At 42.0% G+C, this 26,040-nt stretch overlaps 2 protein-coding genes across 2 annotated transcripts in view; both read right to left on the bottom strand.

Annotated features, from left to right (window-relative positions):
• The window catches only part of HYDIN (HYDIN axonemal central pair apparatus protein), a 490,708-nt gene that overhangs the window by 138,162 nt on the left and 326,506 nt on the right, over positions 1-26,040 (bottom strand). The window contains exons 32-41 of the mRNA XM_064383265.1: positions 25,630-25,766; positions 25,275-25,402; positions 24,931-25,122; positions 24,446-24,595; positions 21,627-21,866; positions 11,990-12,158; positions 10,032-10,034; positions 9,267-9,443; positions 6,153-6,326; positions 1,666-1,839 (exon numbers count right to left, since the gene is read on the bottom strand). Coding sequence (XP_064239335.1) covers positions 1,666-1,839; positions 6,153-6,326; positions 9,267-9,443; positions 10,032-10,034; positions 11,990-12,158; positions 21,627-21,866; positions 24,446-24,595; positions 24,931-25,122; positions 25,275-25,402; positions 25,630-25,766 — 1,544 coding nt within the window. The remainder of the gene's footprint in view (positions 1-1,665; positions 1,840-6,152; positions 6,327-9,266; positions 9,444-10,031; positions 10,035-11,989; positions 12,159-21,626; positions 21,867-24,445; positions 24,596-24,930; positions 25,123-25,274; positions 25,403-25,629; positions 25,767-26,040) is intronic.
• Positions 7,813-8,837, bottom strand: LOC105706827 (large ribosomal subunit protein uL18-like). The gene is given in 1 exon segment (XM_064383269.1): positions 7,813-8,837. A coding segment is annotated over 1 exon segment (744 nt). The 5' UTR covers positions 8,640-8,837; the 3' UTR covers positions 7,813-7,895.

The raw sequence follows: 26,040 nt of genomic DNA, 5'->3' as shown, positions 1-26,040 counted from the left end.
GGCATAGGACATGAACATGGCTCTACAGATCACTATGAAATGTAGATTATTTCACAGAAAAGGAAATAAAAAATTTAAGAGAACCAGCATTAGGGCATAGCCAGAGGTTCTCACTAAAGAGTTATTTCTCTTACCTTCCCAGCAAAGAATTTTCCACTTCCTTAAGTGTCCCACGCAGAGGTACTGAGGGGAGGGGACAGCCCTGAAAGCCCCAGCCAGTTTTATCAGTTAGCAGGCTGGAAGCACTCTTGGGGATTACATCATGCCATGGGTACTGACACAGGCAGGCTTCCGCTCTGAGCAGGCACTCTGCTTGGTGTTCAGTATATTTTCCCATCGAGCAGCTGCTTGCCTGCCCTGAAGGTCCTCAGATAGCCTGATGGAGCCAGAATCCTCAACTTTTTGTAGGAAGGCCACACCAGGCCTTCCCACTTGGGATTCCAAAACTCAATTCAAGCTAGGCATGGTGGCTCAATCCTGTAATCCCAGAACTTTGGGAGGATTGCTTGAGGCCAGGAGTTTGAGACCAGCTTGGGCAACATAGTGAGACCCTAAAAATACAAAAATTAGCTGTGCATGGCTGTGCATGCCTGTAATCCCCTCTACTCAGGAGGCTGATGTGGGAGGACCACCTGAGCCCAGGAGGCTGCAGTGAGCTATGATAGCATCACTGTATACCAGCTTGGGTGACAGAGAGAGACCCTGTCTCAAAAAAATAAAAAAAGAAGGAACAAAGGAAAGAAAGAAAGAAAGAGAAAGAAAGAAACAAAACAACCCCAACACCCCCTCTCCCTCAAACCCAAACCAATTCATTTTCCTCTCCAGCAAACTCTCTTCCTTCTGTGTTCCCCATCTAGGTAAATGACATCGCTCTTTCCTGGTTTCTCTCCTGGCTTCTGGGAATCTGGGCATGGTCATCTTGAATGCCTCTCACTCCTTCAATTCTCCACCATGCAGGTGGCTGTCAGGTTGGCTGGCATGGGCCCATTTGTCTGCAGCTTCACTGTTGCTTCCTTCACATGATATTCAAGAGCTACCTTTCTATTGTGATTTTCCGACCATTTCTCCAGAGGGTAAAAACTGTCCCAATGGCTCTTTTCTGTTAACATAAAACTCAAATTCCTCATCTTGGCATTCAAGGTCAACATTGATTGGCCTCGACCTGCCTTCCCATCCCCAATTTAGGATCAGCTTCCCGGCTCTCTTGGTCTGGAATGTCCTTGTCCCCATCTTTGCCTACTAACATTCTCTTGCTTCTTCAAACCCGTTTTCTTGAAAACTTCCCAAATCACCCTTGTTGGAACCCATTCATCCCAAACTCGCTCTTTCACAGAAGCTTGTATTTCTGTTGCAACATTATTTTCCTCTGCTCTGAGTGACCCCATCCCTGCTTCCCCACCAGTTGTCAGACTTTCAAAGGTGTGGGCTGTGTCTTATTCATTGTCCTGGTTCCTACAGTGGCAAGAGCACGCCGGCATTGGGCAGGGCAGGACACTCGGGTGCTTCATGAGGAGAATTCTCCTCTGGGCTATGAATTTGGCATGCTGTAGGACAGCCTTCAACCAGGCTGTGGGAGGAGAGCTCAGTGGGGCACAGAGAAGATGGGTGTTGCCAGTGGGGGTGCTGGTGACTTGACCACAAAAAGCCGGGAGAATGGGCTCTTACCAGCCTCCTCTCCTTCCTTCATGGACTGCTCTATGGCAGCCCTGATGCAGAGCTCACGGGCCCGGATCCCTGGGATGTTGTTGCTGTCAGACACAGCTTCCAGCACAATGGAGTCGATGCTCAGGCAGGCTGCGTTGTAGTACCTGGCCATGCTGACAGCACTGGCTGACTTTCCTATCAAAAAGACGAGGGGGTTGAATTACATGGTGCTCTTTTGCTCAGTGTCCCAGACAGAAGAGGTCTTAAGAACAGAGGTCCCTGCAAAGTGATCTCTCTGAGTGCTCTGGCTCCTTCTCATGTGGCTGGAGGTAGCAGCAGCAAAGAGAAGGAAGACCCCCGCCTGGAGTCAGGGCCGTGGGTCTGATCCTAACCTTGCCACTGATGTACACGTGCTGTGGCAATCTGCATCCTCGCCGAGTTTTCCCTCAGTTACCGTGGAATACTATGCAGCCATAAAAATGACAAGTTCGTGTTCTTTGTAGGGACATGGATGAATCTGGAAACCATCATTCTCAGCAAACTGACACAAGAACAGAAAACCAAACACTGCATGTTCTCACTCACAGGTGGGTGATGAACAATGAGAACACAGGGACAAAGGGAGGGGAACATCTCACACTGGGGTAGATTAGGAGGTGGGGGGCCAGGGGAGGGGAGGGACAGTGGAGGGTGGAGTGTTGGGGAGGGATAGCACCAGGAGAAATGCCTGATGTAGGTGACAGGGGGACGGAAACAGCAAACCACCATGGCATATGTGTACCTAAGCAACAATCCTGCAGGATGAGCACATATACCCCAAAGCTTCAAGTACGATTAAAAAAAAAAAAAAAAGGTTCTTTTTTTCTTTTTTTTTTTTTGAGATGGAGTCTTACTCTGTAAGCCAGGCTAGAGTGCCATGGTGCAATCTTGGCTCACTGCAACCTTCACCTTCCTAGTTCAAGTGATTCTTCTGCCTCAGCCTCCCAAGTAGCTGGGATCACAGGCACACACCCCCATGCCCAGCTAATTTTATATTTTTAGTAGAGATGGGGTTTCACCACGTTGGCCAGGCTGGGCTCAAATTCCTAACCTCAAGTGATCTGCCCATCTCGGCCTCCCAAAGTGCTGAGATTACAGATGTGAGCCACTGTACCCAGCCTGTTTAAGAAACAGATTCTATCAGACAATCTTTAAAATACTTTGTAGTTTTTCCTGTCTCTGATTCTAATAGGAAGACTTTTTTTTGTTTTAAAGAATAACTTGTGTTGATTTATTTTGTCATTTCAAAGTACTTTCATTTAAAAAAAAAAAAGCAGAAAATTCAGAAATAACAGACAAGAGAAAAGAAAAAAAATCCATCCATTCATTCGGGGATAGTATAGTTAGCCTATGGTTGCTAAGTACACAGGCAACTATGTTATTTATATTTCTTATAAAAAAAAGAAACAAGTTATGTGGCAGGCTGAAAAATGGCTCCCCCAAAGATTTCTACATGCGAATTCCTGGAACCTGCAAATATGTTACCTTCTAGAGTAAAAGAGACTTTGCAGATGTGATTAATTTATAGATCTTGATATGGGGGGTTAGCCTGGGTTATCCTACTGGGCGCAATCTAATCACATGGGTCCCCATGAGAGGAGAACAGGAGGGTCGGAGTCAGAGCAGGTGATTGACCATGGAAGCAGCAGGAGAGACTGGCAGATGCTATGCTGATGGCTGGGAAGGAGGAGGAAGGAGCCAGGAACCAAGGGATGCCGGCAACATTTCTAGAAGCTAGAAAAGACAAGGAAACAGATAGTCCCCCAGATCTTCCAAGAGGGAACACAGTCCTGCTCACCCATTTTAGACTTCTGACCTCTGGACCTATGAGAGTGTAAATATGCATTTGTGAAGCCATGAAGTTTGTGGTCACTTGTTACAGTAGCAACGGGACGCTAATACAAACTACACATCACGAGTATGGCACTCTTTCTCATGTGAAATGATATCTCATGAACAACTCTCTATTCATTCAGTACACTTGTTTGACACTGTTTCTGTTGTGGTAAAGTATACATAACGGTTATCACTGAAATCATTTGTACGTGTATGGCTTAGTGGTACTAAGTGCGTTCACACTGCTGTGCCCCCACCACCACCATCCGGCTCCAGAACTCTGTCATCTTCCTGAACTGAAACTCTGTACCCATTAAACCATAACTCTCCAATACTCACCACCCTTCCAGCCCCTTGGAAACCTCATTCTGTTTCTCTTTCTATCTCTGTGAATTTGACCAGTCTGGGTACCTCATCTAAGTGGAATCATACAGTATTTGTCCTTTTGGGACTGTCCTATTTCACCTCGCCTAAGGTCCTCAAGGTTCATCCATGTTGTAGCATGTGTCAAAACCTCCTTCCTTTTTAAGGCTGAATAGCATCATATCATACCATATTTTGTTTTTCCATTCATCCACTGATGGCCATTTGGGTTGTTTCTACCTTTTGGCTACTGTGACTAATGCTGCTGTGAACATGGGTGTACAAGATGCTATTTTTAATGGGAATAAAATTCACTATGTAAATTACTGTGGCCTCATTAACCAGTCCCCCATATTGAATATTGCAATTGCTTTCAAGTTTCTATGACAGCATACAGTGCTGCAGTGAACATTTCAGCAGTTCATCTTGTCCACATCATTATTTTTCCTAAGAAAGATTTAGAAGTAGAGCTGCCAGGTCAGAGTCTGCACATATATTTCTCTCTCTTTTTAAATAATTTAATGTCTTGGATTTTTTTCTTTAATATATATATATTTTTTAAATTATGGAAAGAATACAAGTTCAAAGAATTCAGAGATGTGTACATTCCAAATGAGGTGTCTTCCCTCTCCTTTTTAACCCCCTCTCAGAGGTCAACAATTTAACAGTTTGAGAATAATCCTTAAGTATATGGATTATAAACAAATGAGCCTCTTACTGCCTTCAAAAGTTGTATGTGCTAACTTCAGCATAAACAAAAGGGGCAAAAATAACTTACATTGATCAGCCTGACTTTGACATAGACTATTAAGCTGTTTATGAAGATTCTTTGAAAGCTGTAAAGCTCCATAAAAATGCCAGCCCTGTTATTAGTGTAGTTCACACTCTAATAGGCTTTTCACCTGCAGATGGAAAGTGACTGCGCCCTCCGCTGGAACAGGGCTGTGGTTCTTTCCAGGTCAGTGCATTTTTGGTGTTAACTCTCCAGCTGTCTGCAGTTTCTATGGGTCCATCAACCATCTTTCTGACATTCCTTTTAGTGCAACACAAAAATGGCATGAGCCCATAAGTGGTGTGTGTGCGGGGGGTGTCTTGAAAACATTTCCAATTATGTTATTATTTGCCTTGTTTGATTTCCATCTGATCTAGACTTCTACTTTTTAGGTCCTGCTTTATAACTTCTCAAGGAAAGGTTCTTCAAAGGAAGGGGTAATGAATGGTGACATTTTTAGATTCCTAGGCCTCTCGGTGATTAGAACAACAAAAATGCTCCATAAATGTTGTCTGTATGAGTGATAGTAATTGGGTCAGAACAAGATTTCATGGCCCTTCGTCAAGTAAGCCGAAGCTAAGAGAGGTGGCAGGGCATCCTCCCAATATTCTTCTGCTCTGCCACTTTCTAACTGGGTGACCTTGGGCAGATGTCCTTGAATTTCTCTGAATCTTAGCTTCCTATGAGGTAGGGGATATCAAATTCTCTTTTCTGAGTGGTTATGAAGTTTAGATAGACAAACGGATGGGAAGGAGCCCTGTAAACTGCAAATTACTATACAAATAAGATTTCCTTCCAATGCAGGTGATTTTGCTCCTTTGGGTTTATGGTGAAGTTAGTATGTGCAATTTTCGAGGTAATAAAAGATTCTTATTAAAGAATTTTTTTTTTTTTTAAATCAAGGGTTCACCCCTTGACTGGTTTATGGTTAGGAAAAATATTCCTCAAGAATATTTAGCATGTGATGGGAGTTTCTTTTCAATGAGGATTCACACTGCAGATATGGCTATAATTGTGAATGAGAATAGTCATCATAGTAATAATAATAATACCAACAGCTTTTTGAGTATTTACTATGTGCCAAGTATTGAGATGAGCATTTTATATAAATGTTCTCATAACTATCCTGTAAAATAGACAGTGTCAATATATCTATAGATAGATGTTACATTAAATTCTATAGACAGATGTTATATTAAAATAGATAGTGTCAATATAGCTATAGATAGATGTTATATTAAATTCTCATGACTATCCTGTAAAATAGATAGTGTTCATACCACTTTACGGACAGGGAAACTGATCACAGAGAACTTAGTTAATTTTCCCAAAGGTACACAGCTATAGATGTGTAATCATTACCCTTTGTTGTTCTTCAAATAAAGCCATTAGTATTTGCCATAACCACACAGCTGATGTTGCCACCCTGGAAGCCGCAGAGTTTACAGAGAAGACATGGCATCACTGGTCTTAACCACCGCTCAGAATTGTTGCATACCTGACAAGGGTGTCCCATGGATGATAATGGCGATGCCTTTCTGGTTCTCAGCCAGGCGGCCTTCTGCAGAAATGTCAATACCCAGGTGGCGAGCAATCGCTTTGCTCACTGGGTTGTTTTCTACCTCGCCAACTTCCTCCATGGAGTGGCTGTCAATGCTGTCAGTCTTGTCAGCTGTAAATTAAAAATACATGTATGTGCACACATGGGCATGTATGGCTACACAGCCAGAATTTACATGAGCACTGATGGAAATGGGAATAATATTTCTTTTTAAATGCTGTTCTTTTAAATGGCAAACATTGCAGCAGTCCCAACTTGTAGTGTATGACAATGCCCTTTTGGGCTAATAATTTCTTTATACCTAATAAAATTTACAGCTAATAATTTGTTTATAGCTACTAAAATAAAAAAAAAAGATTTTTTTGACTCTACTTCTGTTTTAAAGAATCTCTCTTGCTGAAAAGTAGAAAGGGCATTTGTGTGGAGAGGAGGATGGCTTACAGTGGCAAAATATTAGAAACTGGTGAAATTTGCAGCATTAAAGGAAATGGCGGAACAAATGGTGGCATATTTATATTACAGAATCAATATACAGCAGCTATTAAAATGATGACTTCGATATCAGAGACTAGTCAACTAGTCTATACAAATAAGATCGTTTGCCAATGTAGGTGATTTCGTGTCAGTCATCCCAAATACTTTCAGTGTTTTAATAACCAAATCTGTCCTGCTGCTTGTTTTTGTAAATAAAGTCGTACTGGAACATAGCCACATCCTTTGATTACATAGTGTCTTTGTCATCACAGCCACTCTGCAAGGGCAGGGTTGAGTAGTTTTAGCAGGGACAGTACGGCCTTCAAAGCCCAAAATATTTACTGTCTGGCCTTTAATGGGAAAAGTTTGCCAAACGTTGATTTATCAAATGTGTTGGCCTAGAGGAATGTTCCTAATAGAAAAAGTGAGCTGCAGGATCATATGTGTATTCACAGTTTGTAGAGTAGTATACAGCCAGATACATACAGTCGTCCCAAATACATTCAGTGTTTTAACAAGAAAGGTAGGATGACACTCTGAATTTTGTTCTGTAATTTAATTTCACATAATACATCTTGGACATCTTTCCATTTACTTAAATACAAGTCTAGCTCATTCTTTTTAAATAGCTGCTAAATAACTCCCACTGTATGGTTTTGTCACAATTTCACTAGTTCCCTACTGATGGGCATTTAGGTGGTTTTCAGGTATTTTCATCCTAAGCACTGTGGTATGCTTTCTTCTCTGTGGGGTGTCCAGGGTCAGCCCTGGAAGAGCCCAGGCATGGGGAGCAGAGTCGGGGTGTATGAGGTGGGGAGGGCTTCTGGGAGAGACCAGGAGCCAGTTGAGGGCTTGTCAGTATAGCCAGGGTGGATTAAATATGGGGCATGGAGCCAGGAATTTCTGTCTTTAATCTTTGTTTTGCCATTACATGCTCCTGACTTAATTTACTCACCTGGTTGATGAGGGCTACAAATGACAACTTAACTCCTTAAAGATCTACTGAGCCTTGCCATGATTCCTATTCTGAGGGTGGGCACATGACAAAGCTGCTTATGCCTTATCATGGTTCCACAATGACCAGCAAACAAATGGCTCTCATGAACTCAGTTGCAGTAAATCTAATTTTCTTTTTTTTTTTTTTTTTTTTGCTGTCCATAAGTTTATTGTCTTTATCTGAAAAATCCTTACAGAAAATTGTTTGGTTTAGCTCTCAGCAGCCCGCTGCTGAGCTCTGAGGAAGCTTGCCTTCTTTTGAGCTACCCGATCTTTCTTCTGAGCAAGGGACATTTTGGGGCGGTTCCACCTCTTCTTCTTAACTTCTTTCTTGGGCTTCTTTTCATTGACTGGATTCTCTCGTATAGCAGCATGAGCTTTCTTATACATCTCCTCCATCATGTCTGGAGTTACGCTGTTCTTTATGTATTGAGAGAACTGTTTCTTGTAAGCATCTTCATCTTCTTCCATTAAGTAGTGCATGTAATCTGCAACATTCTGGCCCATGATGTGCTTCCGGTGTACTTCTGCATTAAATTCCTTGCTTTCAGAATCATAACCAGGGAATCGCTTGGTACTATGAGGGATAGACAAGCCTCCATCCACAGCTCCCTTCAGGGCACCAAAAACTTTATTGCCAGTGGTAGTTCTGGCAAGGCCTGCATCCAAATAGCAGGTAAAGGCACCTGGCTGATCATCAATGCTTTCCACATTGTATTCATCACCAGTCACCTCCACTCAGCCTTCATAGATCTTGTCCATGCCAAACCTATTGAGAAGCCTGCGGACCAGCAGCAGGCCAGTACAATATGCTGCAGCGTAATTTGTCAGGCCAACCTTCACACCGTATTTTGGCAGTTCATGTGCGTATGCCGCGCAGACTATCATATCCCCCTCTATACGGGCATAAGCAATCTGACAAATGATATCTCTGTTTGTTACATGAACTATCATCCTGTATTTGGGTGTGTTGTATTTATTTTCATCCTGTATCACCAAGTGTTTCCGAGCATAGTAATCAGTTTTACCCTCTCATCGTCTTCTAAATTTCACTTGGTATCTCTTAAAGTAGGCCTTATTCTTAACAACTTTAACAAACCCCATCCTGCGGAACAGAGACCCGCGTCCGCGGCTCGACACAGACCTGCAGGCCCAAAACTTGGAGAAAATAAATGCCAGAAAATGGGCCCATAATGCCAGGAAGTCGAGGAGAGAGTTCTCTAATAGTTCAACTGTGGGTAACACTGGGAAGCATGTCCCCACCCCTATAATGCTTCTCTAAACACCTCCCAGTCTGCCAGAATCTTAGCATGAAAGGTTCAGGCCTCCAGTGAGTCTAGTTGAAACACAAATAACTGTGGCAAGAATGTACTGTATGCTAAGCTCATCATCCGACTCCCAAGCTCATATCCTAGTGTGAGCGGCAGATCAGAGCTTCTCCACAGGGCAGCTGCGGTAGGCAGGTCAGCACGGGCTGGGAGCCACACTAGGAGGCTTGGAGAAAGAGACAAGGTACTGAATGTTGTCTTCCAACTTCTGCTTGGAGAGAATGAGTATCAAAACATTAAAATGCTCGGTTACTTTGGAACATGATTTTTTCCACGCTGTCCTCATCCTCCTCTTCCTCTAGGTAGGCTCTGGACTCGACCAACAGGACATGCCGCTCTTCCAAGTTGGATGTGACAGAGATCCCTCGGCTCAGCGATGTCCCCTTCGTGCTAGAGGAGGTTCCCTGATCTGATGTGGGCATGTCTTCTTCTGCCAGGGAGCAAAGGATGAGAACACAAGGGGAAGAGCTGGGAGGGGCACAAGGGAGATGGGGGCAGAAAAGGTAAAAAAAAGAAAAAAAAAGACGAAGAGGAGTCTCACCATACCGGCTTCCATCACCCTGGACCATTCAACCCAAATAAACAAGAGCTGCCGTCAGTCAGCTATTCCTCAGTTTCTCTGTGCATAGCGTTTCTACATTTTAACATTTGTTTAGGAACCAAAATTATGCATTTGCTTAGAAAATGGGGAAAACTCAGAAGAGCCAAAAGTGATAGAATTCACAAAAAGAGGTGGAGATAGACAAAGAAATGGCAACAGAGAAGTTGTACTAAATGTTACCATACCAGCACGGGAGAGCTGCAACCTCTCAGATTTTTAATTGTCTGAAACTAAGCTTGGGGTCATATTGCACATACTGACGTGTAGCCTGCTTTCCCCGTTAATTTATCATGAACATTTCCTGTGTCAACGGTAGGGACAGCTACCATTTTGTTAGCCCAACACCTTCCTCACTGATTGCCCATTATTCTATAGCACTTCAGGGTGCAATGGGCTGTGACTGCATGAAGTGACCACCCTCTACTACAGGGCAAGACATTCTCTGTGTCACACAAGGTAGAAATTGAGCCTGAGGGGTTGCAGCTCTCTCATGAATGGAGGCCTTGTGAGTTGGGGCTGTGGGCTATCCTGGAAGGAAGGGAAGCAGAGAAGGATGATCTATAGCATGAGAGCAGAGGGAGCAGACAAAGCTCATCAGAGAGGCACTGGTGAGAAGCAGGGCAGCTTCCTGAGTTCCCTCTGCACCCACTGATCCTGGCTTAGAACACTGTCCACTGGGCCAAATGGATAAATGAGCCCACAATCGTGGTGGTAAGGATGAGGGGAGCACCAAGGCCTTCTCTGCCCTTGCGAGGTCGTTTGTGCATTGCAGCCCTTGCCACCCCTGCCTTGGGCTGCTAGGCAGTCCCTCTGATGGTGTGTCTCTCCTCGCACTCTCTTCATGACTGTGAGCTCTCAAAGGCAGGGATTCATTGCCTTTTCTGATTTTTTTTCCAGCACTTTTTCACTGATTTTTCCCCCCACCACTTCAGCTCAGTGCTTGCAACACAATGGGTCCTGGTGATGGGCTTAATTGTGTTCCTTCCTAATTCATATGTGGAAATCCTAACCTCCAGAATATGTGACTGCATTTGGAGATAGGGCCTTTAAAAAGGTAATTAACGTAAGATGAGGTCACATGGGTGGGTCCTAACCAGGACTGGCGTCCTTATGAGGAGAGGAGACTGGGACACAGACACACACAGAAGGAAGACCATACGAAGACACAGTGAGAAGACGGAGCTGCAAGATGGGATTCAGAAGAACGCAACCCTGCTAATACCTAGCCTTGGACTTCTAGCCTCCAGATTTGGGAGAAAAGAAACATCTGTTGGTTAGGCCGCCCAGTCTGTGGTATTTGCGATGGCAGCCCTAGCAAACTCAAGGAACATAACTAGGAGATAGAAGACTGGGTGGGTGGCAGCTGCCTTCTCTCATCTTCTCCTTTTAAGCCAAACTAGTGTCTCTGACTAGCTTCTCTTTCCTGCAACGAGACAGGCCCAAGGGCAGGACAAACAACTCCATTCAATCCATTAATGCATTCACTCACACAGCACCCATTTATTGGGTACTATTGGGTCAACTGCTGTTCCATCCACTGGTTTTACTGTGGGGAATATGTGATCGATGCCTTTCTGGGACTTCTTGGCTAGTGGTAGAGGCAGTGTGAAGAAAATAATTGCATGTACGACTGTTACACAGAAGAGAGCAAGTAAGAACAAGGTAGGCACATTTCCAGGATGAGGTTACAGAGAAGCAGGAAGGAGAAGATGCATCCTCATAAGCCACACAGTCCCACAAGTCAACAAGGAACCTTTATGGGCAAGCACACAAGAGCCCCTGGGCACATGATGGGATAGCTCAGGGGTGGTGCGCCAGAAAGGGCATGATTCTCAGACCACAGGACAGCTCTGTGATTGGAGTTTGGCCTGAGGACTATGGAAGGGCTGGCCTTTTGCTTGTGTGAATGCCCACCCCCTGCTTTTACGGCACCAGTTTCTACCGTATGACACATTACTTTGCACTACCTAGGTCTACCCATAGGAGGCAGTGGTTACCATCATGGACTCTGGAGTCAGAAAGCCCTGGGCTGGAATCCTGATTCTGCCACTTAAAACTGGACCTGGCCTCTCTGAGCTTCAGTTTCTCATCTGTACGTGCAAAACCCTCAACATGGCATCCAGCAAGTGTTCTTTCATCTATATTAGCTGTTTTTAAGTCATACTACCTCAGTTGGGCTCCAGTGACAGCAGAATGTTTTCCAGCCTCCACATCCATAAAATGGGGATAATGCGACCCATTTTGTAAGCATTAGAAATAAAATGCACAAGGCAGGCAGTACCTGCCTGGCATCTGGCAGGTACTCAGAAACAGGGGTAATTCAGAGGGGCGAAGGCAATGGTTAGAGCCAGGGATTCTCCATGTTGAGTTCTCACCATTCTCCTGTGCCAGATTCTCCAGGTATTTCGCCCTTATCTGCTCCTCTTTTGACTTCTTCATCTCCTTAAAGTACTCATACAGTTCTGGAGGCAGCTTCTCCCCCGGGTTGCGGGGAGGCAGCAGCAGGGTGTTGTAGGAATCATAGCCTTTCATCTTCCGCAAGATCTGCTCGAGGGGAGAACAGGAACCCTGTTGGTCTCGCTAGAAATCTCCCTGCAGCTCTAAGTGAGTCTGCACACAGATTTTATAAAACTCCTGCTCATGTCCGAGGCCGAGATTTGTACAGATACTTTCTGGATTTCAAAGAATGGGGCCCTCTGGAGAGGTCTCAGAAGTAGGGCTGAGCTCTGAGCCTGTGGGGATACATGATCTTTATTTTGATACATTTCAGTCTGGGCATTTCACATGTGGGAATAAATTTTCTTCTTGTTTTAAAAATAATATACATTCTTTTCCCATTTTTCCCCATGACAAAAGTACATAACTCCATTATCTACCTTGAGTGACACATTCATTCTTAAACAATGTTGTGGTTAACGATTTTACACTAAGCAATGTTGTGGTCTCATAAATAGAGGATCCAGGGAAAAAACGAACAATGAATAACTTTTTTTAGTATAAATATGCCCTGTGTAATATTTGATACATACTAAAAAAATTTGTTATTTATCTGAAATTCAAATTTAACTAAACAGCCTGTATTTTTTCTCCTGAATCTGGGAATCCTAGTGTGTGTATTTATAAGACGCAGTATAATCAAGTTTTAAAAAGCATTCACTTCTTCTACAACTTCAATTATTGGTATCAAAAATCTGTTTTGTTAGGTAACCCATCTTTAGGATTCCCATTTTTAGTTGTTTGAACACCACTGCCAATAAGCTCATTCTAAAATTTACATGGAAGGGCAAAATTAAAGCATTAGTGAAAAGGAATAAAAGAAGGGTATTACCCGACCAGATAACAAGCCTTATTAGGAAGCTGTAGTAATAGACAGAGTGGCAATGATGTTGGAACAGACACACTGACCAATGAAATAGAAGCGAGAGCTCAGAATTGACCCATTTATTTGTGGAGCTGTGATAAAGGATGGAGGTACCATAGAGAATCAGTGGGCAAAGGAAGCAATATGCCAAAGACTGGTTGATGTAGGGCACAAAAGCCTGGCAAACTTGTAGCAACTGGGGCAACTCCAAAGGGCCAACCCGGCTCCAGAGTGTCCTGTGCGATTAGCTGAAGTCCTCATTGCCATCTCATCACAGTTCATCTCTCTCTGCCCAACTCTGCTGTCCTGTTCCTCACATGTGTTCCTGAGAGTGCCCCCAAGAAACCTCCCAAGTGCAAATCTCAAGTCTTAGATTATGCTTTGCACAGAGCCTGACTCTCGCTGGAAGGTGCTGTGCCAACAAAAGCCACTAAGGATCTCATAAATTCCTAATGAGAAGACTCCCTCTATAGGGGTAGATCACCATTCTGAGAAAAACTTCTGGGAGCAGACTGCAAACTAAGCAGGCTGCCAACATTGGAAGTAAAGAAGACAGAAGATTCAAAGACTGAGTGGAGAAGGGTCCAGAGGAAGCAGAACCACCTCAGCTACGCCATCTTCAATTTTCTGATTCACAGAAAGCACGAGATGACAAGTGTTTCTTTTATTATATCTTATTTATTTATTTATTTATTTTTTACTTTAAGTTCTGGGTACCTGTGCAGATCTTGCAGAATTGTTGCATAGGTATACACGTGCCATGGTGGTTTGCTGCCTCCAATCCCCCATCACCTACATTAGGTATTTCTCCTAAAGTTATCCCTCCCCAATTTCTCCACCCCCTGCTATTCCTCCCCTAGCCTCCTATTCCCCAACAGACCCGTGTGTGATGCTCCCCTCCCTGTGTCCATGTGTTCTCATTGTTCAACACCCACTTATGAGTGAGAACATGCAGTGTTTGGTTTTTCTGTTCTTGTGTCAGTTTGCTGAGAACGATGATTTCCAGATTCATCCATGTCCCTGCAAAGGACATGAACTCATCCTTTTTTATTGCTGCATAGTATTCCATGGTGTATATGTGCCACATTTTTTTTTTTTTATGCAGTCTATCTTTGATGGGCATTTGGGTTGGTTCCCGGTCTTTGCTATTGTAAACAGGGCTGCAGTGAACATATGTTTGCATATGTCCTTATAATAGATTGATTTATAATCCTTTGGGTATATACCCAGTAATGGGATTGCTGGGTCAAATGGTATTTCTATTTCTAGATCCTTGAGGAATCGCCACACTGTCTTCCACAATGGTTGAACTAATTTACACTCCCACTAACAGTGTAAAAGTGTTCCAAATTATTTCTCCACATTCTCTCCAGCATCTGATGTCTCCAGATTTTTTAATGATTGCTATTCTAACTGGTATGAGATGGTATCTCAATGTAGTTTTGATTTGCATTTCTCTAATGATCAGTGATGATGAGCATTTTTTCATGTTCGTGGGCCACATAAATGTCTTCTTTTGAAAAATGTCTGTTCATCTCTTTCACCCACTTTTTGATGGGGTTGTTTTTTTCTTGTATATTTGTTTTAGCTCTTCATAGATTGTGGATATTAGCCCTTTGTCAAATGGGTAGATCGCAAAATTTTTTTCCCATTCTATTGGTTGCTAGTTCACTCTAATAATTGTTTCTTTTGCTGTGCAGAAGCTCTTAAGTTGAATTAGAGCCCATTTGTCTATTTTAGCTTTTGTTGCCATTGCTTTTGGTGTTTTAGTCATGAAGTCTTTGCCTATGTCTACATATTGAATGGTGTTGCCTAGGTTTTCTTCTAGGGTTTTTATGGTGTTAGGTCTTATGTTTAAATCTTTAATCCATCTGGAGTTAATTTTTGTATAAAGTGTAAGGAAGGGGTCTAGTTTCAGCTTTCTGCACATGGTTAGCCAGTTTTCCCAACACCATTTATTAAACAGGGAATCCTTTCCCCATTCCTTGTTTTTGTCTGGTTTGTCAAAGATCAGATGGTTGTAGATGTGTGGTGTTGCTTCCAAGGCCTCTGTTCTGTTCCATTGGTCTATATCTCTGTTTTGGTACCAGTACCATGCTGTTTTGATTACTGTAGCCTTGTAGTATAGTTTGAAGTCAGGTAGCCGTGATGCCTCCAGCTTTGTTCTTTTTGCTTAGTATTGTCTTGGCTATGCGGACTTTCTTTTGGTTCGAAATGAAGTTTAAGGTGTTTTTTTCCAGTTCTATGAAGAAGGTCAATGGTAGCTTGATGGGGATAGCACTGAATCTATAAATTACTTTGGGCAGTATGGCCATTTTCACAATATTGATTCTTCCTAAGCATGAGCATGGAAGTGTCTTGACTTTTTATCCAATTTGCCAGTCTATGTCTTTTGACTGGGGCATTTAGCCCACTCACATTTAAGGTTAATATTGTTATGTGTGAATTTGTTCCTGCCATTTTGATACTAGCTGGTTGTTTTACCTGTTAGTTGATGCAGTTTTTTCATTGTGTCGATGGTCTTTACCATTTGGTACATTTTTACAGTGGCTGGTCCTGGTTGTTCCTTTCCATGTTTAGTGCTTCCTTCAGGAGCTCTTACAAGGCAGGCCTGGTTGTGACAAAATCTCTCAGCAATTGCTTGTCTGTAAAGGGTTTTATTTCTCCTTCACTTACGAAGCTGAGTTTGGCTGGATATGAAATTCTGGGCTGTAAGTTCTTTTCTTTAAGGATATTGAATATTGGCCCCCAGTCTCTTCTGGCTTGAAGGGTTTCTGCTGAGAGATCCACTGTGAGTCTAATGGGCTTCCCTTTTTGGGTAACCTGACCTTTCTCTCTGGTTGCACTTAGCATTTTTTCTTTCATTTCAACCCTGGTGAATCTGATGATTATATGCCTTGGGGTTGCTCTTCTTGAGGAATATCTTTGTGGTTCTCTGTATTTCCTGGATTTGAATGTTGGCCTGCCTTGTTAGGTTGGGGAAGTTCTCCTGGATAATATCCTGAAGAGTGTTTTCCAGCTTGGAAATATTCTCCCCGTCACATTCAGGTACACCAATCAAATACAGATTAGGTCTTTTCACATAATCCCATATTTCTTGGAGGCTTTGTTCATTTATTTTCACTCTTTTTTTCTCTGATACTGCCTTCTCATTTTATTTCATTGAGTTGGTCTTCAATCTCTGATAGCCTTTCTTCAGCTTGATTGGTTCAGCTATTGAAACTTGTGTATGCCTCATGAAGTTCTTGTGCTGTGTTTTTCAGCTCCTCAAGTCATTTATGTTCTTCTCTAAGGTGGTTATTCTAGTTAGCATTTCTTCAAATCTTTTTTCAAGGTTCTTAGTTTCTTTGCATTGGGTTAGAACATGTTCCTTTAGCTTGTAATAGTCTGTTATTACCTACCTTCTGAAGCCTGCTTCTGTCAATTCATCAAACTCATTCTCCATCTAGTTTTGTTCCCTTGCTGGCGAGGAGTTGTGATCCCTTGGAGGAGGAGACGCATTCTGGTTTTTGGTGATTTCATACTTTTTGCATTGGTTTCTTCCCATCTTCCTGGATTTATCTACCTTTGGTCTTTGAAGTTGGTGACTTTCAGATGAGGTCTCTGAGTGGATGTCCTTTCTGTTGATGTTGAAGCTATTTCTTTCTGTTTTTTAGTTTTCCTTCGAACAGTCAGGCCCCTCTGTTGCAGGACTGCTTGTGGTTCACTCCAGACACTGCTTGCCTGGGAATCACCTGCAGAGGCTGCAGAACTGTAAGGGTTGCTGCCTATTCCTTCTTCCGGTATCTTTGTCCCAGAAGGGTACCCGCCAGATGTCAGCGAGAGCTCTCCTTTATCAGGTGCCTCTTTGGATATACAGGGGTCAGAGAGCCACTTGAGGAGGCAGTCTGTCCCTAATCAGAGCTCAAGTGCTGTGCTGGGAGCTCCACTGTTCCATTCAGAGCTGCTTGGCAGGGACATTTAAGTCTGCTGCAGTGGAACTTACAACCACCTCTTTTCCCAGGTGCTCTGTCCTGGGAAGGTGGGGCTTTATTTCTAAGTCCCTTCCATGCTGCTGCCTTTTTTTAGAGATGCCCTGCCCAGCAAGGAGGGAGTCTAGTCACAGTCTTTCTGCAGAGGTGTTGCTGAACTGCACGGGCTCTGTCCAGCTGCCATGTGAACTTCCTTGTGGTTTTGTTTACACTGGTAAGGTTAGTACTGTCTTGGTAATGGCGGGCTGCCTCAGTAATGGCAGATGCCCTTCCCCCCCTTAGAGCTCGACTGTCCAGGGTTGAGCTCAAACTGCTGCGTTGGCTGCAAAACTCTCAAGCCAGTGTGTTTCAGATTCCTGGTCTTTGTGGGTGTGGGACCTGCTGAGCCAGATCACCTGTCTCCCTACCATGTTTTTAAGGGGAATGTGCATCTCTGTCTCGCAGGTGTTCCAGGCACCAGTTATTGATATCACTATTTTGAAGCTATTTTGTTAATTTGATTTTTTTTAAATTTTGTTTATTTTGAGACAGGGTCTCACTCTGTCACATAGATTTGTGTGAGTTTTTGTGCTGGAAACCCATGGCACTTGTCAGCTGGCAGGAATCTTCTGGTCTGTGGGCCATAAAGACCATGGGTTAAGCACAGTATCTGAACTGGAGTACCGGGTGGCTGAAAAAGCCCCTGATCACCTCCGTTGGGTGGGGGGTGAGGGGTCCTCCAGTTCACTGCACTTCAGTGCCCCACCCTGCCTTGGCTCACACTCCTTGGGCTACACCCACTTTCCAACCAGTCCCATTGAGATGCACTTGGTACCTCGATTGGAAATGTGGTGATCACTCACCCTCTGCATTGCTCTCGCTGGGATCTGTGCTCTGGAGCTATTCCTATTCAGCCATCTTGGCGGAGCTCAAGTGTTTATTGTTTTAAGTTGCTACGTTTGGGGCTAATTTGTTATGCAGCAAAAGATAACTAATACAGCAATGGGCTTCATGAACAGCAATACCTTATGAGGAAACAATGGGGCAACACATTTACAATAGCCAAGTGAAGAAAATGTAAGCCAAGAATATTGTATCAGATCTTCAAAAGCCACAGACAAATGGTTACAAATGTTTGAATACTCAGAGAATATCATTCCCATGATCCCTTCGTGAGAAATCCACTAGAGAATGAACTGTATATATCCTAGAAGTGATTAGAGAAGCTTCATTATAAGGACTGATGATGGGCATTGAATATGTCTAAGTGTAAAACTAAGACTCCATAATGAAAATTAAGTCCTGACATCTTAATGCTATAAGCTCTGACAATATAGATAAAATAAAAGTAGCAAACATGGGGGAAGCGTACATGAGATGACTACCCAGTTGGTATTCGCTGGAAATAAAAGAATGTCATTTTAAATTAGAGGATGGAAAGGGGAGAGGGAAAAAGAGATTACTAGCTAATTTCAATATTGCTCATAGGAGGGAATTAAGAGGCAGTTTCAAAGAGTAGGGCACTAAGGTTATTAGACAAAGGTGTAGCTCAAGGTAGGGCATCAGGGTGGGGAGCATGAAATGTGGATCTAGGGGAGCAGCTGGAACACAGCACAGAGACCTCACCATGCTTGTGGATAAAAGGACTCAGTAGTCCTATTATTAATATGGTTAGTAGGAATATTGATATCACTATTTTGAAGCTATTTTATTAGATTTTTTTAAAAATTTTGTTTATTTTGAGACAGGGTCTCACTCTGTCACCCAGGCTGGAGTGCAGTGGTATGATCTTGGTTTACTGCAGCCTCCACCTCCCGGGCTCAAGTGGAACTCCCACCTCAGCCTCTCAAGTAATTGGAACTACAGGCATGTGCCACCATGTCCAGCTAAATGATAATAATAATAATAATTATTATTATTTTGTAGATAGGGTTTTGCTATGTTGCCCAGGCTGGGCTCAACTTCTTGAGCTCAAGCAATCCTCCTGCCTTGGTCTCCCAAAGTGCTGGGATTACAGGTGTGTGCCACTGTGCCTGGCTAAATGTATATTTTATAAGATAAATTGATAAGTAAGTTTATAGCCATGATTTTCAAGAGAAAGAAGAAAAAATGTATTATTGAAGAATTGAGATAAAATCCTATCATCTTAAATTGGAATTTGAAACATGATTGTACATTGTGATTTTTTTTTCACTCTTAAAAATCACATTTTCTAATTCTTTTGATTAAAAAGACCTACAAAGTCACAATCCAGTGGGCCAGACTGTGATCTGTAAATGCCATTTCATACTAAAAGGAACAAGGGCTCCTTGGAGACATGACTGACTCCAGGTCTGGGCAGGAAATGAACCTATCAACTGGGACATCTTAGGAGCGTCTTCCCTGCTGGTGGGTAACAAGACCTCACCTCCCTCCAAACCTGTCAGTAAAGACCATGTAGGAAGCCTGGACTTCCATATCCATCTGGTGGTAAAGAAGTGTCCCTCCTCCTCTCTGCTGGGGTGGTATCAGATGAGGGCTAATGGAATGTCAGGACTTTTGCCATTACACAGTGGTTCTGGATAGTATGGCTACCCCTCTGTTTTTCCATGTAGAGTCAGTGGAGGCTGTGTGGAGAGTAATAATGAGGCACTCCTGGCCCTCTCAGCCATGAAGGTGTCAATGGAGGCCTTGCAGAGAGCCAGAAATACCTGCTCCTGCCCAGCAGTAATGAAGAGCCCCTCCTACTGTTTGTCAAAGAAGGCCAAGGAGGGAACCTAGACTATTACCCACATCTGACAGTAAGAAGGGAGTGCCCCCATCCTCCTTGCCCATGTCATTTCAGAAAAGGCCAGTTAAAACAGAAACTTTAAATAAGGTCCAGAGTCTCATAATGTAATACCAAAAATATACAGGTTTGAACTAAAAATCCTTCATCATAGTAACAACCAGGAAAATTTCAGCTTGAATGATAACAGAAAATGAATAGATTAGTTGAAGCAACTAATATCACTTCAAGATAATAGTGATATTAGTTATCTTGCAAAGATTCTAAAGCAGTCATCATTGTAATGCTTTAGTGAACAATTATGAACATATTTGAAGCAAATAAAAAAAGAAAGTCTTAGCAAAGAAACACAAGATATAAAAAGGAACCAAATAAAAATTCTAGAACTTAAATATATAGTTACCAAAATAAAAACTCAATATATGGGCAGAATAAAATGGATAGAGAAGAGAATTGGTGAACTTGAAGATAACAGAAATTACTTAATTAGGATAACAGAGAAAATAGACTTAAAAAAAAGAAAAGCACTTCAAATAACTGTAAAACTGTAACAAAACATCTAATATAAGTAAGTGTCATTTGAGCCCTGGAAGGAGAGTAGAAAGAGCATGAGGCTGAAAAAATACTCAAATGAATAATGCCTGAGAAATTTCCAAATTGGAAAGAAGATAAAAATCAACAGATTCAAGAAACTCACCAAGTCCCAAACTGAATAAACCAAAAGAAATTTATGCCAAGACACATTATAGTCAAACTTCTGTAAACTAAGGCACAGAAAAATTCCTGAAAGCAGTGAGAGAGAAATGAAATCTTCCTTATAAAGGAAAAAAAAATTCAAATGACATTGAATTTCTCATCAGAGCATGGAGGTCAGAAGAAAGTGGCATATTTTTCAAGGGATGAAAGACTGTCAGCTCAGAATTCTATATCCAGTGAACAAATCCTTCAAGTATGAGGGGGGAAATCAAGGCATTCTCAGATGAAGGAAAACTGAGAAATTTCTATCAGCAGGTGTACCCTAATGGCAGAGCTAAAGGTAGCTCTCTAAACAGAAAGTTAATAATAAAAGAAGAAATCTTGGCATATCAGAAAGGAAGAAAGAACAGAAAAAGCAAAAAGAGAGACAAATATAATACATTTTCCATTTCCTCTAGGGTTTTGAAATGTATGTATGACAGATTAAACAATAATTATAGTGCTAGATAATATAAGAAAAATATTTAAGACAGTGACATAAAAAATCAGAAGGCTGAAGGGAATTAAATGGGGGAAAGTTTTCTAAATTATACTACAATTGGTAAAATGTCAAAACCAGTTGATTATAATGTTATATATAGATAAGGTAATACCTATGGCAACAACTAAAGAAGCTACACAAAGAGATACACCCAAAAAACATTCTGGGTAAATAAATAAAAATGGAATTTTAAATAATGTTGAAGCAACTGACAGGAAAGTAGGAAAAAGCAAACAGACCAAAAAACAACAGAACATACAACTAAGTCCTCTTGAGTCCTGACCTAGCAATAATTACACTAAATGTAAATGGTCTAAATACATCAACTAAAGTCAGAGATTGGCAGAGTATATTTTAAAAAATGACCCAATTACATGCTGTCTACAAGTAACTCAACTTCAAATATAATGATATTGGCAAGTTGCTACATACGGTTCTTTACTGTTTGAATTTTAACCATGAACATGCATTAGTTTTTCAATTAGTTGCTTAAAATGTATAGGATTCTACTCAGGTCAAGGGAAGTAGGTCAGGAAAGGCTATAGAGAAGTAATCACTGAATTGACAAGGAAGAATTCAATGGGAAAAAGGTGGGAAAGGCCAGGAGGTTGTTATTTCATGCAGAGAAAAGAGCATGAGTACATAGCAGGGTCCAGCACATGTGGAAAAACAGAGTTTGGCTTTGGCCTCTGCTCACCTTTTCTTCTATGAGATATTGCTGATCAAATTCTAAGGAATAAAACTCAATGGGGAAGTCACAGGGATTCTTCACTATCACTTTGGCCTCATCTCCAGGTGCACAAAGTAGCAGTGGCCCCAGGTCCAGGACTGAAGGACTAAATTCCAGGCGTGGCTCTAGACCTTGCCCATATACTAGCAGTGTAAGCTTTTGAGCACTCTGGGCAATCTGAAACATCAGGGTTTGGCTGTAGAATTTCTAGAAAACATAAAAACAAAACAAGCATCTGAATTTATTTCTATTACATGGCATGTAAAACTAAACACTGCTGAGAGGAAAAAACTTATCTATTTAGATTGAGAGAGGTAAGTTATTATAAAATTGCATAAGAGTAATTGATATTACTAGATTAATATAAGTACTGGGTATTTAGCATGCCAGGCATTGTACCAAGTGCTAGATATAAAATAAATTCTGAGTATCTAGCATTGTAGCACTTGTATCAAGTGCTTCATTATTTGTAGCAAGTCCTCTGAGTGTCACTGTTATATCCTTCAGATCTTTCAGTGTGCTCAGACTTCCAACTGCCACAGTCTATGCCTCTGGGCCTGAAGGTTCTCATTTCATGAACCCTGCTGCCTATGGGAAGGGGAAGGCAGGGCGGAAATGCCAGGGAAGTAATACTGTCTGGAAGTAGTTCTCAAGCAATGACTCTAGGGATTTATTGTAAAAAGACCCCAGTTCCCTTGCTCCTGAGGAGTGACGATTCTAAAATGCGTATTTAGTGTATTTTCCCAGAGCTTGGCAGAATGCCAGGGCTAGGGCATTCAGTTCATCAGACACAATTACAATCAGATACTGGATAATAGTGATATCACAACTACTTACATGTTTTCTCAAAATGGTACCAAAATCTACGTTCCATCCCATAGTTCCTAATCTGATTTCACTGGGGAACCTATTAAACATGCAGATCCTCAGATTCCATCCCTAGAAATCCTGACTCCCTAGAGGCAGAGTAAGATTTAGCATTTTTAACCAGATGCCTAGGTTATTCTGGTATAGCTGGACTTGTGGCTTGGTGTGAGTGGAAATTGTGCAAATCACAATTTGAAGACTTTCTATCTTAGCTTGAAGGGGAAAAAGCAAATGGATGGAATGTATACAGACACACACACAGAAATATCTATTGCTGGACAAAATAAGATAAATTATTGGCTAAGAGGGGTTTCTATATAGCTATTGGCTTAGTACCTTATGATTCAAACTTCTATATTTTAATTACTCCTTATGGAAATCTTTCTAAAACATTTCGTTCATTTTCTTGAACATGCTATAATGCCTAATAAGTGTTGGTGTGGATGTCAGTGATTTCTTGGCACTGTTGATGTTGATGACGATACAGATATGGATTGTATGGGTTGTAGGACTAACCAATTCCTTGTATAGAGAGAACACATTTCTCTCTTATTTGGTAGAAACATTTTATTGACTTTAACCAACCAATTCCAACTCAACATTCATGCAACTGCTTGCACAAATCCATTATTTTTACGACATTTCCCCCATTAAGTAATGGGAAAAAAATCCACGATCTTGAATAAACCCTTTGAAAATTGTAAGACTCTTTAAGAATGATAAACATATTACTAATTTTCTTTGAAACAAACTGGGAAGATTTTGATAATGATAAAAACATGGGTTTTATTTTAGAATGAGATATGAAGTCATTCGCTTTTTCTCTTTTTCACTAAAGGTATTTAAGCATTTTCTCAAAGCCATTACCAGGAAAATGGGAGTTAACCACAGCTCTTCTATAAAACACACATCAATTTTCCTGTTAAAAGAATAGAATAGAGAAAAACATATTTCCCAAATGCCTCAGGCTTTGAACAAAAGTCTTTATGGTGCAACCTCTTGAGATTCTCTCTGGTTCTAGAATCTTATTAATTTTACTGTGTTCCTGGTCAGAAGTAGCTCTGAGTTGATAATGTTCACAAAAGAAACATTTATGAAGCTGTGAGAGGCCATACACCGGGATGTACTTTTCATGACTACTGAAGATAATAGTTAATAGTTATTGAGAGACTTACTGTACATAGAGCAGCATGCTGTGTGCTTTATTCAATGCTGTGCATTGAATCTTCAAAATGATTTTAGAAGGTAGTCATTATAGGTTGACAATATCTTATCTGAAACCCAGGGGCCAGATACTTTCAAATTCAGATTTTTAAAAATAGCAAGCACAGTGCATATACCATATGTTACCTAATACCTTTAGCAGGGTCTGGGGCAGTTCCCCCACACTCAAACACATTAATATTCATTGGCAATGTTTGACTCTGAAAACTAAGTGTTATAAATAAAGGTTAAATGGTCTCATGTCAGTTCAGACGAGACTTTTCTGCCAAATGAGTTTTTGTCCGAAACTTATGAAATCTCAAACCCCCTACCCCCAGTTTTAGTTTTTATTGGGTTTCAGAATTTCAATAAGGGACTGTTGATATGCAATATTGTTATTTTTTCTTTTATCTATGAGTGAACTGAGGCCGAATGAGGCTAAGTAATTTCCTCAAAGACACACAGCATGGAAGTGTGCAGAGGCAGAAGGCTACTAACCCAGGCCTGCTGATAATAATTGATATGTTAGTTTGATGATTCCAGACCACTAGGTCACACAGCTCCTATGTGAACCAGAAGTGCTTGAGATGCCATATTCAGAAAAGCAAGGCACAGGTCACTCAAAGCTTCCCTTGAGACCTAGACAAGCATGGACTTGAGTAAAGCTCAAAGAGGTCCAGATAACCTAAATGAAGCCATGTTTCTTTAAAGCTCACCTCTTCTTTTGGCATGAATTTCACTTGCACGTTGGACTTCTCACCAGGATCCAAGACTCCAGAAATGGGCTGGATCTCAAAGATCCGTGGCTTGGGCTTTAATTCTGCACGCAGTTTCTGTCTTAAGTATTTTGGCATGTGTTTCTCCAGCTGATGACAAATATTAGACAATCAGATCATCCTCTATGGAAAATGAACTCATTCACCTTCCACTCCCATAACCCACATTTCCTGAATACTTCTTAGGTGTCAGGGAATATGTAGATACCAGAGATACAAAGATGAATAAGACATTCCACCCGATAGCATGACTTGGCAGGACCTCAAGGGCTTGGATAAGGGCCCAGATTTTATTCAGGAGGCAATGGTTGCCACTGCAAGTCTTTGAGCTGGAGATTGAAATGATGAGTGCAAAGGCCTAGACTTCCAAATCTGGCTGAAATGGAGATGGACAAAGGAGGACCAATGGGCCACAGCTCCTTTACCTTGTCCATAGGCTTTTGGCTGTGGACAAACCATTCACAAGGGACTTGCAGATGATTGGAAAGCTGAATAGTTTCCACCAGGCACTGTCCACACTGAATTGTGGCAAAGTCCACTTTTTCACGAGAGAGAGTCATGGTTGGAATGGTCACCTTGGCTTGAAGACAGATGTGAACTGTTGGCCCTCCAACCACCTAGAGCAGGTATAAACTGAAGTTACCATGTGGCATGGGGTTGGGGAAAGGAAGGATCATAGCTCTGACATAATAACTGGATCATCGCAGGGGCCATCAGCAAGCAGAGCAGGAAACCTGCAGGGCTGGGTGGGCCCAGTGGTACCTCGTACCTTGATGGGCAGAATGACTTCTTTGCTTCCAACAGGTAGATTGGCCCCCTGTGGGTCAAATCTCACTTCAAATGTTTCTGTTTCACAGTAAGGCAGATTCTTTACACGATCTAGCTCAGTACTGAATCCTGGACCAAGACAAAAAAATATCTAGGTGGGAAAGAGAAACAGCAAACAAGAACTGCTCTAGAGAAAGCCCCCACTGGGTCAGAAGGACCGCTCAGAGGATCACTGAATAGCCCAAGAATCCTTTTAGCTGATCGCAGAGGCACAAATGCTGCTCCAGGAGGACAGTACTGATGGGTTGTGAGAAATGACCAAGTACAATAGGAAAGGGCCTTGCCAGCCTGGGTACCTGTCTCATGAAGGACACGCTTGTCTGCGTGGAACGACACTGGAAACTGACTGGTGTTGGTGATTTTGATGATGTGGGTTCGGACTTCACCAAGGATGACGTAGCCAAAGTTCAGGATGTACTCTGGCAGCTGGACTCTGAAATGGTTAACAGTCCTTACTAATCACTTTCAAACCTGGAAGGCTACTTTTCAAAAGTGAGAGAGCCTGACTTTTTTTTTTCTATCTCCTGTGTACAGTTTTATTCTCTGGAGTGGAGAACAATGAATGGCTACCCAAATGGAGACTAGAAACAACGTAACTCCCCCAGAAATTCACACCGCTGTTTGGGCCATTATCTCAGAACGCGTTCAGCATGGGCCCCCGTGGACCTGAGACGGGGCCTGTTTATTAGACACAGCTCTAATGTTCT

This window comes from Aotus nancymaae, unplaced genomic scaffold, assembly GCF_030222135.1.
Source record: "Aotus nancymaae isolate 86718 unplaced genomic scaffold, 86718_ANA_hifiasm-v0.15.2.pri h1tg000030l, whole genome shotgun sequence".
NCBI classification, from domain to species: Eukaryota; Metazoa; Chordata; class Mammalia; order Primates; family Aotidae; genus Aotus; species Aotus nancymaae.
Note: the sequence above shows the minus strand (reverse complement) of the source record. Positions and strands in the feature narration are given on the sequence as shown.